Source organism: Erpetoichthys calabaricus, chromosome 13 (assembly GCF_900747795.2).
Source record: "Erpetoichthys calabaricus chromosome 13, fErpCal1.3, whole genome shotgun sequence".
Lineage (NCBI taxonomy): Eukaryota > Metazoa > Chordata > Cladistia > Polypteriformes > Polypteridae > Erpetoichthys > Erpetoichthys calabaricus.
The window spans coordinates 20,060,627-20,080,874 of NC_041406.2; the positions used below are offsets into that span (position 1 = coordinate 20,060,627).

A 20,248-nucleotide genomic window follows, 5' to 3' on the forward strand; every position below is an offset into this window, starting at 1 on the left:
CAAAGTGCTTTACAAAATGTCAAAGAAAATGTTGCAACAAAAAGAAAGCAAATTAAAATGAAATGGAAATAATAATGAATAAATAGCATACAAAAATAAAAATGTACACTTACATAAGATTGATATATTTATATAAGATCAGTCATGCCCAACTAGTAAATGTTTATGTGATTCCACAGAACTGCTCGACTTCTGTGTTCACTTTTTCCCTTCTGTCAGATGAATTGTTAATGGATTGTAATTTAATGGCGACCTTTTTTCTGGAACTTACCATTCATGCAGTAGAGCATGTTCATTTCTCTTCACTTTATTCTTTTTAAAGATCAGTCAGGCTAGCTTAGCGTTAGCACTTAACTTGGCCTTAAAGTGATGCCTCTAAAAAGACTTGAGTGCCAGTGATATTTTCATAACAAAAACGAGAACTAGAACTAAAAATATTGTATTTCATTTTACAAGAATGAGAATTGAAATTAAGGAAAACAGAGAAACTAAAACTAAATAAAAATAAAAATTAGTGATATATGAACAAACTAAAACGAGAACGAAAATTGAGTAAAAACGAAAAAAAAAACAGCAATAGCATTTTCGTTTAATCCAGTTCAGTCGCCCTGAGCCTTCAGTTACGTTCACTGTGCGATGCTCTTGTACCTTGGGCTTACTATAGTCACGTGGCGCAACTTCCGTAAAGGACCGTTGTTTGTTTGTTGAGCACATTTGGTTCGTCGGATTGAAGCAGTAAGCACGAGTTTTGCACAGATGTTTGCAGGTAGAAAGCAAGAAAGTAACGTGCGGAAATACTTTAATTACAGCGCAGATGATAATAAAAGCAAATGTAGCTTGCAAGAAGAAGAAAAGTGTCTCGGAGTTTCAGTGCAGGACCAACTGGATCAGTACTTAGTGGGAGTCCAGCACTTCACAGGCACCTTGACTGCACTTCAGTACAGGGGCGTGCGATTGGGGGAGGCATGAAAAGTAAAAAAAAACTAATAATGATAACCTTAAATAAAATTGTCCACTGGTCTGTGCTATAAATTTGTTTTCTGTATGATTCCAATAATGTTGATCTTTTTTACCGTCAGAATCGCTGAATTCAGCTTGGACTGCGCTCTCCCTCACACACTGGGTTGATGCACAAAATTGGCGCGTGCCTGTTGCTGTCTCTCTGTGAGTCGCCAATAAAAGGTTTGCACACACGTTTATTATACACCCTGACTGTCCACAGTCTGGCTAATATATTTAATGAATGTGTGTGACATATTTAATCTTGCTGATTGGACATAAAACCGCAGTGAAAGGGCACAAGGTGAGGCAGGCAGTACCGTGCCGCCCTGAAGGGGGCGCATGTGAGCCCAACAGGTGCTCGTTGCTGCTGTTGTTCTACGTAGAGGCGCCAATAAGTTAGCGACATCAGAAAGTCAAGTGCACTGCAGTTTTATTTATTTCACTTTATTTTGATTTTTTGTTCCAAGTTCAAAATGGAAGATTAAGACTTTTAAAACTAAAGGAAAACAAGGAGGACTTTTACAAGATAGTGACAGAGATTTTCGTGGAGAACGATGGACTTCATTTACAAGTAAAGGTACTGTAAGATCATAAATGGTTTTCAATTTTATAAAAAAATGGGATCAGACTAAGAAAAAAAATCCAATATTTAAAGACTAAATTTTGACCTTAAATAAAAATATTCGTTTGCTTTTCTTGTTATCCTTGTGTTGAACAGTCTGTGTTAAAATTGATTAAAGCATAAGAATTAAAATCTTTTAAAAACAGCGAAATATTTCAATTAATGTCAAAACTGAAATGTTTTTTTTTTGTACACCACTCTATACTTTCATTTGTATTGAATGAGTTTGAATTGTGGAATTGCAACGACAAATTTTGAACACATGGAGGGTGAGGAGCAAATGCGCTCTCTCTCTCCGCTATAAATGTAACGTTCTTTCTTAGCCAAATATGCACCTTACCTATGTGTGTGTAAAGAATGCTGATGAAACATAACCGGTATTCAATGTGCATGCTGCCAATCGAATAGTGAATAAGATATGGGTTCATATATTTGTAAATCTGATTCTGAAGGAGTCAGTGCCTCACGAACCTCACCGCATATCACTTCTTCAATACTGGCAGCAGAAATCGTTAATATACAGTCTACTGTTGCCCCTCATAGCGCCGAAGACCTCGTCTGTGTTACCTGCATTACAGGCGCTCGTCAAGCAAATATTTTCACTGTGTGGCTATCTGTGCAATGGATGTCATTGCAGCATGAACAGATCTCTCGAAATGTGTGCTTGTTTAAAGCTTAACAGCACTGTCCTCGCACAGAATGGTTTCTTGGGTTGAAACATTTGATCTTGCCGACTACACTCATTGGGCCACTTAATCTGTTTGATCATTGATAGTCAAGTTGTGTTTAACAGCATTATGAACTGTGAGTGTATTTTGTTGACTGAAACATAACTTGCATTAAAATACATGTAGGCCAGCATTTGTGGTCTTGCAACAGAAAAAAAAAACTAAAATTGTACTAATATTATATAAAAAGGCAAGAACTAAATAAAATGAAAACTAAAATTTTAAACACAGAACTAAATAAAAATATAAATTGTTGGCTCCACTGAAAACTAGAACAAAATAAAAATAAAAAATTTTATAAAATAAAATAAAAACTAAAATTAATATCAGAACTGAAATATCACTGGTGGGCACATGCAAAAACGTGCCCAGTGATGGATTGGCACCCCATCTGAAGATGTCCCTGCAATGTGGCAGACACAGGCCTAACAATTTACAGCATTCTGTTATCCTGTAATGGGAAAAATGGTTCATACAGGGGACAGCTTTGTGGATAGATGTCTTAAAATGAATTCAATTGCTGGTGTAGCTGTTTCTTTTCTATGTTCCCAAAGTCGAGCAGCTAGTGAGTTGGCAAGGTAGGATCCAGCAGGAGCCAAATGCATAGCAAAAGAAATCCCTCAGTCTGATAAAGTTCATTTTTAAAAAGTCTGGTGAAAATTTAAAAAGTAATAAACTCAAAAAAAGCCTATTACACACGCCGAATAAAAGGAGAGAAAGGTTTCTTCTCCGTCTCATTACAATTTTAGCTTTCTCCTGTTAAACTTCAGTTACTTTCTGTAGTTAAAGATTGTTACTTTCCTGTGGCAAACTTGCTGTACATAGGCTTCACTTTAATACCTCAATACGTTCAATAAATTCATTGCGTTCAATGTATTCAGTACGGTTTGAAACTGTTTGCCCTCCATACCTTACCAATTGCAAGGCAGATCATAATCTGAACTAGTCTGTAGTCAGAATGACAAGAAATAATTAGAATACAGTGGACCCTTGACTTACGAACTCAATTCGTTCGCGAGGGCTGGTTGTAACTCAAGTTGGTTGTAAGTCAAGACTATTTTTCCCATAAGAAATAATGGAAATGCCCTTAATGCGTTCCGAACCGCCCAGAGCAACACTTACTTAACTTTTTTTAATAGAAAAGGGTTGTATAATGTGCATAATTTACCAAAAACACCAATACTTTTTCTAATGTACTAACCAAAAAGTTGTAAAAAGTGCCTAGCCTACCAGAAACAACAATTTCATACTGTACTCACCATTTAATTTGACATCTTTGGCTTGCAGGAAGGAAGGAGGAGGAGAATGAAATGAAAGGTGGTTATTATTTGGAAGGAGCCTCCTTATACAAATCTTTTCTTTGTAAAATTGTCGAGATGGTGGATTTCGACATGCTGTACATATTAGCGAGATCGGTCAAACGAATGCCACTCTCATATTTCCACACAATTTCCTTCTTCGTTTCGATTGTGATCGCTTTCTTTAACTTTGTTACCTTCGCTTCCTTCCTTAGCAATTATCGAAATAAATTATATAAATCACTGCACTGACCGAAATTACGTCCACAAACACATGTATCTGGGCTCCGACTGACGCTTACAAACACTCTCGGCTGTTTGTTTACAATCGCACAAGCGGATACACGTGACCGCATTCGGGTCGTAACACAAGATGTTTGTCGTAATTCAAAACAAAAATTTTGGTCGTAAAGCAAGTTGTTCGCATGTCAGGCCGGTCATATATCAAGGGTCGACTGTATTCCATTTACAGTTTAGCTTGTAGGGTTTACAATAGAACCACCCATTGACGGTGCACTAACATATAGGCAAACATTTTAACATAACTAAGAAAATACTTCTATCGACTTTACATGACCTAACTGACTAACAACTGACTGGCTCTTACAACTGGCATACGTTCCAGCTCCTGTGACTCCGAATTTGAATTAAATAAGTAGCAAAATAGTCCTTAACCACCATGGGTTGGGGATACCAGAGTGCCCGGAGAAACAGCAAGCCATGTTATTGAGCCCGGGGCACTGGTTTCAAGAGGCAGGCCTGGCATTGCACAACCCTACAAATTCTTGCTATAATCTTTTGGTAACACTTTAGTTTAGCTACTGCCAAAATACATCTGTTACTCATCTCCTATTATGCATCAAGACTTTAACAAACACATTTATGAGCCTTCATAACACTTACAAAACACCAGTAAAGAGTTTATTCATTAAAATATGACCTACTTTGGAGTGGTCTGAGGTGGCTTAACTGAGACACAGTTCTCTTGATATTACATATTTAGTATAAGACCTGCCATTTCTTCATATTAACAAGTAATTTTACCGTCATGTCAATATGCCACACAGCACAGAGATACATGGCCCGTCTACTGATGTTTTATAAGTGTTATGAAGACCAGAAGAAGCCTCTTGTTACATAAGAGTAAATATGTGATAGATGCATTTTTGCAGGACCTAAACTAAAGTGTTATCAATCTTTTAATAACAATAAGTGAAGAGAAATTAACATGCTTCACAGCACAAACGGCCAGTTCCTTAAAAAAGGTGGTCCTTAAATTACAATCCATGAACAACTCATTTGACAGAAAGGACAAAGTAAACACAGAGGTCGCACAGTTCTGTGGCTTCACATAAGCTTTTAAATTCTGTTTAAAGAAGACGCCGAGTAGCTCCACTCACTGAACAGAGTTGTAGCTTGAAAAGGAGATGAGGCCCCCAAAGGCCAATGAGAACGAGTAGAACACCTGAGCGCCTGCGTCCAGCCACGTTGCAGGGTTGGCCAGTTCATCAATCTGGGAAACAACAGGAGAGTCAGGATCTTGAAATAGGCCCAGTAATAAGACGGATCCCAAACTTTACTTCTACTTACATCAGGGGTGAAAAGGTAGATGATACCATTGACTGATCCTTTAAGAGTTAAACCTCTGATGAGGAATATCGTCAGCACCAAATAAGGAAGCGTTGAAGTGATGTAAACTGCCTGCAAAAGAGAAAGGTTTGGCTGAAGCCTCATGTATTGTCTGGACCACCTTAATCCAGAGCTCATCCCAGCAGCATCAGGTACAAAGCGGGGAATTCAGTGGATATTGAGACAATATCAGACCTTCTTATTTCACTCCACATACCGCATATAATCGCATGGTTGGGCATCAAGTTAAAAGAAGTGGGAGTTCAGGGTGATGTTTTTAGATGGGTGCAGACACAGGAAGCAGAGGATGATGGTCTGAGGAACCTCATCAGAACTGGCCAGTGTTAAGAGTGGTGTTCCACAGGGGTCAGTGCTAGGGCCGCTGCTATTTTTAATACATATAAATGATTTAGATAGGAATATAAGTAACAAGCTGGTTAAGTTTGCAGATGATACCAAGATAGGTGGATTAGCAGATAATTTGGAATCCGTTATATCATCACAGAAGGACTTGGATAGCAGACAGGCTTGGGCAGATTTGTGGCAAATGAAATGTAATGTCAGTAAATGTAAAGTATTACACATAGGAAGTAAAAATGTTAGGTTTGAATACACAATGGGAGGTCAGAAAATCGAGAGTACACCTCATGAGAAGGATTTAGGAGTCATAGTGGACTCAACTGCCTGACAGTGTTTAGAAGCCATTAAGAAAGTTAACAGTATGTTAGATTATATAGTGCCTTAATGTGTGGAGTACAAGTCACTTTATAACACACTGATGAGGCCTCATCTGGAGTCCTGTGTGCAGTTTTGGTCTCCAGGCTACAAAAAGGACATAGCAGCACTAGAAAAGGTCCAGAGGAGAGTGACTAGGCTGATTCCAGGCCTACAGGGAATGAGTTATGACGAAAGATTAAAAGAGCTGAGCCTTTACAGTTTAAGCAAAAGAAGATTAAGAGGTGACATGATTGAAGTGTTTAAAATTATGAAGGGAATGAGTCCAGTGGATCGAGACGTGACTTTAAAATGAGTTCATCAAGAACACGGGGACACAGTTGGAAACTTGTGAAGGGTAAATTTCTAACAAACATTAGGAGGTTTTTCTTTAGACAAAGAACGATAGACACTTGGAATAAGTGACCAAGTAGTGTGGTAGACAGTAAGAGGTTGGGGACTTTCTAAACTCGACTTGATGTTTTTTTGGAAGAAATAAGTGGATAGGACTGGCGAGCTTTGTTGGGCTGAATGGCCTGTTCTCGTCTAGAGTGTTCTAATGTGCTAATGTAAGTTTCCCGCAGATAAGTCGTGACTTGATTTTACCGTATAATTTCTGGTATTTTATAATGTCAGTCGTATAAGTCGAATGCGGAAAACTCACGCTATTGGCCCAAGAGATTATGATATGCTAACGCCCACCTGAGAGAGTAACCACAGAGCACACTGCGTTTTTTACTATGTATTGTGCCACGTGCCCACACAGTAATACCTGAACTATTTCAAAGTGACGTTTGCACTGTTTTGTGTTTTTTGTATCTCACACCCTCATACACTTTTATAGTAAGAGCATCCCTTATCTACGATGAAGTGTTCGATCTGAAGAAAATATGAAGCTGGTTTTATATTAAACGTTGTTAAGTGTCGAAAGAAATTGGTAACTGCACTACTGCAACAAAATTCAATGCGTCTGAGAAACTGATGTGAGATTGGAGGAGGCAAGAAGATGTAAAAAAAAAGTTCAGTGTTGCATTTTTGAATGGCCGTATAAGTCGGGGTCTGATTTTATGATTGATTTTTCGGGTTTCCAGACCCGACTTATACACGAGTATATACAGTAAACAGAAAGATGGATAGACATCTTTTTTTTGTTGTTCTAAGGGGGAATTTTAGCTTTTTATAGATACTCAGTAAGTAAAAACCCAAATATTTTATCAAAGAAATATATGCAAGAATTACTAAAAAAAAAAAAAACAGTCACATGTTGGTATGAAGGAGCCCCCCCCCCAATAGCATTTCCTGACACACTCCTGCTGAGTGATTTGTTGGCTGAAAGTACTCAAGGCTATTGTGTCACAGAGAGGATGTGCAGCATTGTTCATAATGGCCATCACTTTTGTCTTCATTCTCTCCTCGGCTTCTACCTCCAGCAGGTCCAGAGTGGGTCCCATAACTGAGTCTGCCTTTTTAATTAACTTTTTGATTTGTGGGGTCTACTCCTGAAGTGTTGCTGCTGGCACAGCATGCTATACTGGTCATCACAGAGTTGTATAACATTTAAAGAATGTCTTTTCCCACATTGAAGGAACACACTCTCCTAAAAAAAAAGAGTCTGCTCTCCCCTTCCTTATGTGCTTCCTTTGTGTTATGAAGACCAGTCCAGCCTGTCACTTAATGTGAACCCAAAAAAAAAAGACTTGTAGCAGAGCACTACCTCCATATCCACTCCCTGGACAGTGACTGAGTGTAGAGGTTCCTTGGTTTGGTGAAAATCAGTAAATAGTATCTTGGTCTGCTGATGGTGAGCTGCAGACACTTCTCAAAGTTCTCCACTTGACTTCTGTCCTCCTTGTAAATGCACCCCATTAGTGTAGAATCAGATGAGAGTTTCTGCAAGTGACATGACCTGATGTTGTATTTATAGTCCAAGGTGTACAGAGTGAAGGGAGAAACAGACAGGCCTGTCCCTTGTGGTGCTCCAGTGCTGCTCACACACATATCAGAGACACAGTCCTTGAGCCTCACAAACGGTGGTCTGCCTGAAAGATAGTCCATCATCCGGGGCACCACAGGCCCATCCACCTGCATATGTCTGAGCTTACCCCTTAACAGGGATGGCTGGATGGTATTCAATGCACAGGGGAAAGTCTAAAAGGTTATTCGTCGCAGAGCTGCCAGCTTTGTCCAGCCTTGTGGAGCAGACAGTTTATTGCATTTTACACTCCAATCTTTGTCTGATAAGCAAAGTGCAGTGGGTCCGAGTTGTCTTGGACTCATATAGACCAGGAGCAACCTCTTGGAGGTCTTCACGATATTGGATATAAGAGACACTGGTCTGTAGTCATTAGGCGAAGTGACGCCTGCCTTCTTTAGAACTGAAACAATGCAGGATGTTTTCCACAACAGCGGCACTTTTTGGAAACTTGACAGAGGACTCCACAAAGTTGGTCATCAAAACCCTTAAGAACTTGAGGACTGACTCCATCTGGTCCCTGTGGCATTTCCTGTGTATGGCCTTTTCCGTTGTCTCCTTACTTAGTCATCAGTTATGGACTGATGGTCAGAGGTGTACTAATCACTGTCCATAACAGCTGAAGTGGTAGGTGCTGCTGATGCAGTCAAAAGAAATGGAAAATCTAATAAATGGGTTGGTTCAGGGTGTCTGCTTTGTCGGATTTCCTTTTAGCACCTGAGCCTTAGATTGCTCGAGTCCAGTAATGATGCCCAGTCCAATCCAGACAACTTTCGCATTATTCTGACTGAGTTTCTTTTTCTATTTTAGTTTTGTAGGCTTCTTTTCCTTCACTCAGCTTTTTCTTCAGCACTCACTGGTCCTCCTTCAGAGCCTTTTTGTCACCAGATTTAAATGCTCTTCTCTTCTTCTCATTCAAGAGACTTTCTATCTCCTTGTTGTGGATTTCAGCGTGTGCTTAACATATCGTCGAGGGTCCGGGAGGGAGAGACCTCGAGTATCAGAACTCGGACTTTGGCTGTTATTATTGATTGTTAGACCCTTCAGAAGTTTATTTTCTCCCGGAATGCTGCCAGCTGGGGCTTTTCGCTTTCCTCTCCTTGGCTGTTGAATGGCCATTTCTCAATTATTATGTTAACAGGACTTTATACTAGCATGAATGTATTATACGTAATCATTGATATAATAATAATAATAATTCTTTGCATTTATATAGCGCTTTTCTCACTACTCAAAGCGCTCAGCAATTACAGGTTAAGGGCCCAACAGAGCAGAGTCTCTTTTGGCATTTACAGGATTCGAACCGGCAACCTTCCAATTGCCAGTGCAGATCCCTAGCCTCAGAGCCACCACTCCGCCCCGTCTATGTAAGCAGACATAAGAGGCAGCACTTTACTGTTACAATGTTATAATGTGCAAATGTATGTAAGCATTCTGGGCCTGGACTCACGTGAATCATGCTATAAACAAGTGTAGTGGAGTGTGGTACTTTAGAACATATAGTAGGTTCTTGAACTATCTATGGGTCCCGGGTTGACTCCCCATTGTATGCAGTGGTAAAGGGACACATGCGGTTTATGAAGTGTCTCTAGGTGCGTCACTGCCTACAGTTTAAGTAGTCGACATTGCTGCAATATGATTGCGGGTGGCAATTCTCCAAGGGGTACCTAACTGAACCTACCCCATCCCCATCACTGTTGGCAGCCATTTTCCAAGAGGAAAAACTGCCGGTCGTCTTGGACTGGGTCTTGATGACACTTCAATGGGCAATGTTGGATTGTGAGAAGAAAAATATTTAAGAAACACCACTTTAGAGATCTTCAAAACCCGACTTGATATTATTTTGTTAAAATCAAACAAACAGGACTGGTGAGGTTTCCTGTGCTGTATGGCCTATTTTCATCAGAAGTGTAATAATGAATTGAATTGACTCGCAGGGAGACCCGAGAAGTGAACCCAGGTCTCCCAACTGCAAGGCAGCAGCGCTACCACTGTGCCATCGTGCTGCCCATCTTGTTTAGATGAAATATCAAAACAGTAACTTGCAATAACTAAACCTACCCACAGACCCCATGATATGCTTTAGTGCACCAGCAGCTACCTTTCCCGTTGTTTCAATGCCTCTTATGCAGCAGACATAAAGCACAGCCCATGCACATGCCAGGCAGAGTAGGAGCCACCAATGGACGCTGCCGCTGTCATCGATCTTGGTAGAGATGTTCAGTGTCTCCCGGTACCAGTAGTAATCCACAGGGGATGAGTCGGCACATTCTTTAATATAACCTGCCAAGAATGAAGAGGACATGCCCCATTACTCTAAGTGACCATGTAAAAGTAGATGTTGATGATTTAATGTTGTATGTGCTGTTGAATTAGGAGAGCTACATGATTATCCAAACTAGGTCTACTCATTATTATCATTTCTCCAATAGGCTGACATCTCTTCCTGTCCTGACAGTATCGACTACTGTCCTGAGCAGGATGGTAGTCCGTAGCCCATTGCTAACGGAAGCCATGCTCTCACTTACACACACAGCTCACCCTCACTTGTCCTTTTCTTGTGTCAGTCCCAGGGTTTATTTCCTGGCTTGTGTTTTTTCCTTTTCATTGTTGTTATTTTCATGTTAATATCGTTATGTCTATTAATTGTTTAATATTAGTTTACTGTGTCTTTAAATTTTCCACCTTGTGTTTTTGTAGGTGGAATCCCAAAGTAGTCGGGACCTCAATCACGTCACTCCTGGGTTGCAGAGAGAGGGTCTCAGCAGTAGATCATTGAGCTGGTCGGTGTTTCTTGCTTTTCCTTTGATTTTTCTGTTTTTTGAATTGTTGTATCTGTTCTTAGTTTTAGATCTCGTGTAGGGACTTATTTTCTTTGGAGTGCCTTTTTAGGTAAATCCTTTTTGCCTTGCTTTTTTAATTGTGTGCTTCTTTTTTCTTTTTATCAATTATATTCTCAATTTATGAAAAATTCTTGTTGGGACCTATATGATTTAACCAGAGCTGATAAGGGTTCCTCTCCCTACAGGGCATTATTGCCTATTTTGTGACTATATAGAAATTATTTTGAACTTTAAAAGCCAGGACCCTTTTTTAGCCCTTTGCAGACTGAAGCCAGTCTGTGGTTGTTGAGACTGGCTGCCTGAGGTGAGGCCCAACTTTGGCTGGTCTGTTGTATAGGACTTTTTAGAGGTGTTGCACCCTGTTTGTGACACCATTTCAGGACACACTCACGTAGACACTCTTCTTCTTTCAACTGCTCCCATATTGGGGTCTTCACAGCCGATCATCCGTCTCCATCTATCCCTATCTTTCAAATCATTATCTGCCACAACATCTGCCTTCATGTCCTCCCTCACCACATTTTCCTCTTTGGCCTTCCTCTTTTCCTCGTGGCTGGCGGTCCCATCCTCAAAATTCTTTTCCCAATGTACCCCTCATCTCTCCTCTGCACATGCCCAAACCATCTCAATCTAGTCTTTCTCACTTGGTCACCAAACTGTCACACCTGTGCTGTCCCTCTGATGAAGTCATTCTTAATCCTGTCTGCCCTCATTACTCTGAGCGAAAATCTTATTACATCTTCTTAATTAGGACACATTCACACACGTGCCTCTACGCAGGAGGCACACAGGCACAATGTCCACCTGGTTTATTTAGGATGGAATGCATTCACAAATTTCGAGACAGGTTCTGATTGTTATTTGATAACTGCAGAGCATTTTTAAATCTACTTCTTACTGTTTTGAATTTTTTCTCCATTTCGTATTTATAGGTGACACTATTTGCAGTCACATGGGTCTGTCACATAATGTCATTGCATTGCTGCTTTTTAACGTATTGACGCCCATTGCCACATGTCAAGATCTTTGGATTGACAATAACAAACACTTATGTAATTTTAGATAATCAGGGAAGAAACATTAGACAAGGTTATGGAAGCTCATTCCTGACTTAAAGACTAAGGTGTTTTGTTCTGTTTAGTGCTCCACACTATTGACGTTCATTTTGGTACTGGCCTATTACTCATTTCTTGATTTTACTCTCTGAAAAGTCCCCAATTAATGACCTTCATTTCCTGATCTTTATTTTCTAAATTCCCATCAGGCATCACAGTTCCTATTTGTTCATTCTAGCACACACCCGTATGATCATTCAAGACTCGCACACACATTCACCCTTTTTTCATATATGATCTGGGGGATTTGTACCCCATCCTGTCAGCTCTGGGTTTAAGGACCCAAACCTGGTGTGGAGGTAACCCGGACACAGATAGGCAGGACCCCAATTTGCCACACACATCACAGTTTATTTACAAATGGGGAGCCTTTCACAGCACAATGCACAGGGCAAAACACCAACACACAGTTCAGTCTCTTCCTTGACGCCAATCCATCTGCCTCCATTCCCCCTCAGGCTTTGTTCTCTTCCTCCTGACTCTAAATGGTGGGGATTGGCCCCTTTTTACAGGGCACCCAGAAGGACTCCAAGTGCCCAGCGAGCTTCTTCCGGCCACACTTCCGGGTGTAGTGGAAGTGTGGCCAAATGAGGCCCTGGAAAGGATCATGCGCCCCCCCTGGCGGTGGCCACGGGTTCCAACAGGGTTGAGCTCCCATTATCATGACCCATAGCCCTGCTGGAAACCAAGGGGACTGCCCTCGGTCAGCCCAGGGTAGAAACTGTCCTGAAAATACTCTCTTCCCCCAGTCCTTCCACACTCTGGGCGTCCTGCCTGAGTAAGGATTCCAGCCGCCTGCTACACTGGATAGGTAAGCAGTCTGTCACAGGATAATTCATTAATTTCAAATTTCTTCAGTTTTTTCTCAAAAATGGAGTCAGAGAGGTGAAATTCTTTTTAAATACTGTATAAGATATGAGAGGAATGTTGCCCATAAAAATTAAAAAATAATGGCACTCTAATGTGTGCTGTACTACCAATGTTCTAGTTTAAGATTACCTGTTTTGTTCTCATTGAGTGGACATTGGCTCCATGGAAGAGGCTCCTGGAAGGAATTGAAGAAATACCACATCACCCATGCGATAATGGTGTTATAATATAACCCCACCAGGAAGGAGACCATCATGGATGCAATACCTGAGAGAAATAAGGAAGAGAATTACTGACAGCATCGTCTTTAATTTATCCCATCGCTCTTTTCATTCACCCATCCATCCAGTTTACTGACACAATCCAATACAAAACAGGGGTCTGCAAAATCAGTCCTGGAGGGCTGTAGTAGCTGTAGATGTTTGTTTAGACCCAATTGCTTAATTAAAAAACTATCCATGCCAATAACAGATCTTATTAAATTGTTTGGCTTGTGTCGCAGGTGGCGACCTGGCCGGGACACCCCGGGGGACCGGAAGAGGACTTACGCCTTCTCCAAACCACGCGGGGGCGACTGCCATGGTGGCTATGGGTGCCACGGGTACAGAGCTTAGAAGCTCATCCCTGTAGGGGCCCGAGGTCACCGCCAGGGGGTGCCCGAATGCCTTGGGAGCCCTGGACCTCAGCACTTCTGCCACACCCGGAAATGCTGGGGGGAAGAGGATCAGGGACACCCAGAGTGCTTCCAGGTGTGGAGCCGGCACTTCGGCCACACTGGGGAGTGCCGGTGGAAGATTGTCAGGAAGCACCTGGAGCACATCTGGGTGAGGATAAAAGGGGCCGCCTCCCTCCATTCAGGACTTGAGTCGGGTGGAAGAAGGACGAGGTCTGGGAGGAGAGACGAGGAGGCGGCCTGAAGAGACGAAAGGCATTGTGTTGTGGCCAGGACTTTGGGGACTTGGGAACTGTGAGCACTTAATTGTAAATATGGAGCACCTTGTAAATAAACGTGTGTGGGGTGATTTCAGCGTGTCTGCCTGTCTGTGTCCGGGTCATGTTCCACAATTGTTAGTGTTTTTATTCTGCTATGTCCAGTCATTCTTGTATATTTTTTTCCTTTCCAAGGATATCACCTAAATCAGTGGTCCCCAAACTTCTTGACAGCAAGGACCACTTTATTAGATGCAAATTTTTCCACAGACCGGTCGGGGGGGGGTTGTTTTATACACAATTTACATAACATTTCTATTATTATTAAGTTATTAAGCAGTTCGCATACGTTTGCAACCCAAGATTTTTCTTTTTTTTTTTTTGCATATAACAACAGATTGCACATCACAAACATTAACACTGCAATCTATTTTTCGTGTCTGCCGTTTCTATAGGAGGGTGACAATGAGTTAAATTCCAATGGATGTTTTTCAGATGTTGACAAGCAATAAGCAAAAGGTATCACTGAAAACCACAAAAAACAAAAACAGCAAAAAACAAAAAAAAAAACAGTACGAGGAAAGTTCGAAGAAAGAGATTTTTTTTTACAATGTTTCTGTTTGGGGATCGTTGTGCAAATGTGCACCACTGAGCTGCGACCACAGATCTAACTGCTCTGTGGATGATTCGTTCAAGCATTTCAAGGTCACTTCGTTGTAATGAAAGCATTTGCTGAATGTACTTCGTAGTAACACGATTTCAATGGACTCGTGTCATATGGGGAAACTGTCGGGACCGTAACAATACTTTGTTGTAATACTCTGTCACCTCGGTCTCTCTCCTCTCTCTGCGCCGCTGCAATGCCCCGCCCGCCAAGCGTTCTGAAAAGTCTGAGTAAGTCTCCGTTGCCGGCAGTTCTCTCGCGGCCCGGCTGTCAGACGGCTGCGGTAGTAGGCCGCGGACCGGGGATTGGGGACCCCTGACCTAAATGATTTGTAGCCTGAAGTGGATGAGCAATTCTCAGTACTTCACTTTTTTCTCTTCAATTTAATTCCAAATACTTTGCTATACCAGATTGTTCACAGTAGATACACACAGATGTAAAGGGAGACAAGCTAGGTGGAGAACTGCTGGTTCCTTTTGTCATTTGCATCATATTGTTAAAAAGGAGTAATTAAAAACCGTGAAGGCAACTGGTAAGATGAAAATAAGCAACTAAGGGTGTGGAATCGTAACAAGCGAGAGAACTACAGTGAAACAGAAAAATGAAAACGTTGCTTGAGCAATACAGTAAGTGCTTCAATAGTGATAGATAGATATGAAAGGCACTATATAATAGATAGATAGATAGATAGATAGATAGATAGATAGATAGATAGATAGATAGATAGATAGATAGATAGATAGATAGATAGATAGATAGATAGATAGATAGATAGATAGATAGATAGATAGATAGATAGATCTTTATTGTCATTGTCACTTTTACAAAGGAACAACGAAATTGAAGGTGCAGTCAACTCAGTGTGAGGCATAAGAGTTAAAAAGACAAGAAGACAGAAAATAATAACAAACTGAATAGTAATAAAAGTACTTTACAAAATATACAAATTGCACTGGTTGACTTAAGGCCTATATTACACATTGGGAGAATGATGTGGAGCAGTTTTATTCTGAGTTCAGGGCCATGATTGCTTTTGGATAAAAGTTGTTTTTAAGGCAGTTTCTTCTGGTTTTCATTGCTCTGTATCCCTTGCCCGATGGCAAAAGCTGGAAGAGGCAATGACCGGGATGTGATGAATCCTGTGAAATGTCTATTGCTTTTTTGTGGCATGGGGAGGTGTAGATTTGTTCCAGAGTGGGGAGGGTACAACCAATTGTTCTCTCCGCTATCCTGATGACCCTGTGGAGCACTTTCCTTTCTGAGGAAGAGCAGCTGCCGTACCACACACATAGTCCGTACGTGAGCACACTCTCGATGGAACAGTGATAAACGGCAAGATTTTTGGTGAGATGGTTCTTTCTGAGGATTCTCAGAAAATAGAGTCTCTGCTGCGTCTTCTTCAGCAGCAATGGCTTCTCATTAAGAAATTGGGTTGGACTAAAAGCTTGCAGCCACTGTGGCCATGCTGGACCAACTTTTAATACTGCAGTACAATATTATAGAGATCCGGAGCCTGTTTGAGCGTCATCAAATGCCAGGCAGACACCATCCCTGGATGCCATCATAGGGCACATTTATACACTCACACACACTCAAATTGCCAAATTAGGCAAACCTGTAAATTCCAAATGGACGATAGGCTTGTGTAGGAGTAAGCATGTTTCAGGTATTTGTGAGGCTAGTGAAGGTTGGCACACAACTCCTGTTTCTTGTAGTACTTGCCTAGCTTTCCATAAGGAACTTTGTTGACCTTACCTCTTAATAGACCACCATTCTTCACACATGAGTGTGTTCTGCATTCTTTTATTTACTTTTGAGGACTCTCATCTGCCAAACTAAGACTAAACAGGTTTAATTCTCTGAGTCTGTCACAGTAGGACATATCCTTAAGTCCCATGATGCACTTGGTTGCTCTTCTCTGCACAGCTTGAAGTGCTGCTATGTCTTTCCTGTACCGTGGTGACCAGAACTGCACGCAGTACCCCAGATGTGGTCTTACTATTGCGTTATATAGCTTGAGCATAGCGTCCCTTGACTTAAATTCAACAGTATCAATGACATATCCATCCATCCATTTTCCAACCCGCTGAATCCGAACACAGGGTCACGGGGGTCTGCTGGAGCCAATCCCAGCCAACACAGGGCCCCGGACAGGGCGCCAACCCACAGCAGGACACACACAAACACACACCAAGCACACACTAGGGACAATTTAGAATCACCGATGCACCTAACCTGCATGTCTTTGGACTGTGGGAGGAAACCCATGCAGACACGGGGAGAACATGCAAACTCCACGCAGGAAGGACCCAGGAAGCGAACCCAGCTACCACTGCGCCACCGTGCCACCATTAATGACATAACCTGTCATTTTATTTGCCTTTTTAATTGCTTCTGCATATTGCTTAGTCGATGAAAATGTTGTGTCAACATAAACCCCTAAATCCTTTTCAGAGGTTTCTTCCTGTAGGACAGTGTCTGCCATCTTGTATTTATAATTTGTGTTCCCTTTGCCCACGTATAGCACTTTGCACTTTTCTACATTAAATTGCATTTTCCAGATGTTCACCCAGTTTTTAAACTTGAATTCTTTTTTGTTGCCTCCTCAGTGTCTGCCATCCATTCAATGTTAGTGTCATCTGTGAATTGGACACGTTTGCTAACTATACCAAAATCAGTGTCATTAATATAAATCAGAAGAAGTAAGGGTCCAAGGACAGACCCCTGAGGGACTCTACTGAACACCTTGCTCCATGTGGGCCATTCTCCTGTTAGTATCTATGGAAGAGACAAGTCAACTTCTGTCTAATTAACTACAGCTAACTGACCACCTAGTCATTCCATAATGCACTGTTCTTCTACATTTTTGGAGGAATATGATGGTTAAATTCGGTATCCTTCAATAAGGGCGCGCACAAAAAGGCGAGCTTCAAAAGGGCGGCCTCAGTTGGGCGCGGCGAATAAAGACGCGCGTAAATAAAGGCGAGCTTCAAAAGGGCGACCTCAATTAATTGGATGTTTTAATATTCTTGCTTTCGCCTTTTTATACGTTCAATCATTGCCTTTATCTAATAAATTTTCTGTAATAATTTTGTTGCGTTTGCCTTTATTCGCCGTGCCCAATTGAGGTCGCCCTTTTGAAGATTACCTTTTTGTGCACGCCCTTATTAAATAGAACCGTTAAATTCTGGACAGTTTCATCTGCTCTAAGAAACAAAAGGCACACTTTCAAATAAAGTCGTAGCTGTTACTCTGAGGGTGTAGGATCGTTTTAGAAAGCTAGGAAAAAAATGAAGCAAGCATAAGATAAGGGGATGAGGTAAGAGGGACTATACGTGTAATACGTGTGTCAGTGAAGGAAGACTAGGCAGAGAAAGAAGTCAAAGTTGCAACTTCGATATTTTATTCAATTAATGTTCTTTTTCTGAGAAATATATAAGAGTTTTCATACTTGGCACAATTTTTGAACTGCCCAAAAAGCAGCTCTGTTCCTCCCATTTTCACTTAGCTAGTGAAGATGCACATTTTCACATTGTTTCAATTTATAAACAAATAAAGGTGCCCTCTTTGGGTCGCCCGCTTACCAACGCCTCCCAGGTAAGGGTGGATAGCATTCCAAACTCCCACGCTGCCTTTCCTCAGACGCTGTCCAATCGCAAACTCCAAGTGCAACAGGGGAATGCCTTCGAAGACCAGAAGAATCAGAAAAGGGATCATGAAGGCCCCTAAAAAGAAGAACATGTGAAAAATGTTAAGGTGAGGGCTCCCAGTGCAAATATTTGAAACCTAAAAACTCTCATTTAGAAGAACTGACTGACTCAGAGAGACAGTAAGTTTAATTAAGAAAGGACCAGAAAGCAAGCCTAAGTGTGAACCAAAAATCAAAAGTCAGAAGAAAAAGTCTTAATGCTAGAAACAATCTCCAGAAAATTGTTTTATCCAATCTCCGATAAGATGCAGCTGTTTGCAGTGATCTTTATAAGGTGGTGGGGATGATGTCACAATTCCTTGGGGAATTCTGGGAAACGTTGCTAAGAAAACAACCAATGCAAACAACAGATAATGGTGGCACCCACAAGATAACAAAATGATATTGCGGGTAACACAAAACACGTCTTGTACAACAAAATAAATGTCAGAAAAGAATTCCATGGGTAACAAAACTCAGGAGAGATGCAAACATCATCGCAAACGAGGCAGGGAGGCTCATCAAAGATTAAAGAATATCACTCATTACCCTAGCGAAGTTATGAAATCCCATAATAAAACAGAGATTCTGTGCAACCTCAATTACTGATTCATTTACGACTTCACATTTACCGTCAGAGAGGTTATTTCAACTTGTGTATTTTCTAGATTTGTCTCTTCTACTCATCCAGCAGTTGCTGGTGAAGGAGACAAAACAGAGACCACTTAAGAGGTATTGGCAAGTCAGCAGAGTCACAAGGGTAGCAGGGAACATGCGGTCAGATGCTTGCGCTCACCTCTGCAACACCAGCTCACTTCTGCTGCTGCTCAAAGCCGTACCAGGTAAGTTAAATGATCTTTATAAACCTTGAAAATAAGGAAATTCATACCAGAAAAGTCACGAGGAGGAAATTAGCTCCATAAATGATTGGTGTCTATATTAGCCATTGGGCTTTCAGTAAACAAATGTATACAGTAGAACCTCTGGTCACGAACGTTTCTGAACACGTACAAATCGGGTTACGATCAAAAAGTTTTGCATCTGTTCACGACCACACGCTCTGGTGGCGAACAAAACAACATTGGCGGCCAGTAATGAGGTCAAATAATAAAATAAAGTTGTGATTTCAAACAGGTGATGTCAACAGGTGATTATAATCATGATTTTGGTATCCACGAAAGGCTGACACAAGTATTTATTTCAAATAATGATATATCATTACTTACCGTGTATACTCGCGCATAAGTCGGGTCTTGAAACCTGAAAAATCGATCATAAAATCAGACCCCGACTTAAACGCCCATTCAAAAATGCAACACTTAATTTTTTTTTTTTTTGTTTTTTTACATCTTCTTGCCTCCTCCAATCTCGCACCAGTTTCTCAGACGCATTGAACTTTGTTGCAGCAGCTCACTTACCAATTTCTTTTGCTGCTTCAATGACATTTACAACGTAATTGAAAACCAGCTTCATATTTTCTTCTGATCAAACTCTCCATTGAAGGTAAGAGATGCTCTTACGATAAAGGTGTACGAGAGTGTGAGATGCAAAAAACACAAATCAGTGCAAACGACGCTTTGGAATAGTTCGTGAATTACCGTGTAGTCACGTAGGCACCATAGAGAGAGAGAGAGAGGTTAGGAGCACACGCTGACACAGCGCATTGCTGTACTCACATAGAAAACAAAAGGCCATGTGCTCCGTGGTTACTCTCTCAGGTGGGCAATAGCAGATCATAATCTCTTGGAACAATAGCATGAGTTTTCCGCATTCGACTTATATGACCGACATTATAAAATACCAGAAATTAGATAGATAGATAGATAGATAGATAGATAGATAGATAGATAGATAGATAGATAGATAGATAGATAGATAGATAGATAGATAGATAGATAGATAGATAGATAGATAGATAGATAGATACTTTATTAATCCCAAGGGGAAATTCGCATACTCCAGCAGCAGCATATTGATATACACGGAGCTGCTGGAATAGCTACATACAGTAAAATCAAGTCCCGACTTATCCATGGGAGAACTTATCCGCGAGTATATACGGTATATAACAGTATTTAAAAAACAACTCAAAGCTCATCTGTTCAGGAAGGCTTTTAGTTCTGCCTGACTTTATAATAATAATAATAATACATTTTATTTATACAAGGTGCCT

General features: G+C 41.0%; 1 protein-coding gene across 1 annotated transcript in view; it reads right to left on the minus strand.

Moving 5' to 3' along the window:
- LOC114663873 (sodium-dependent neutral amino acid transporter B(0)AT1-like) overlaps positions 1-20,248 on the minus strand; it is a 66,585-nt gene that overhangs the window by 27,280 nt on the left and 19,057 nt on the right. The window contains exons 2-6 of the mRNA XM_028817801.2: positions 17,972-18,112; positions 12,923-13,060; positions 10,067-10,248; positions 5,241-5,351; positions 5,051-5,163 (exon numbers count right to left, since the gene is read on the minus strand). Coding sequence (XP_028673634.2) covers positions 5,051-5,163; positions 5,241-5,351; positions 10,067-10,248; positions 12,923-13,060; positions 17,972-18,112 — 685 coding nt within the window. The remainder of the gene's footprint in view (positions 1-5,050; positions 5,164-5,240; positions 5,352-10,066; positions 10,249-12,922; positions 13,061-17,971; positions 18,113-20,248) is intronic.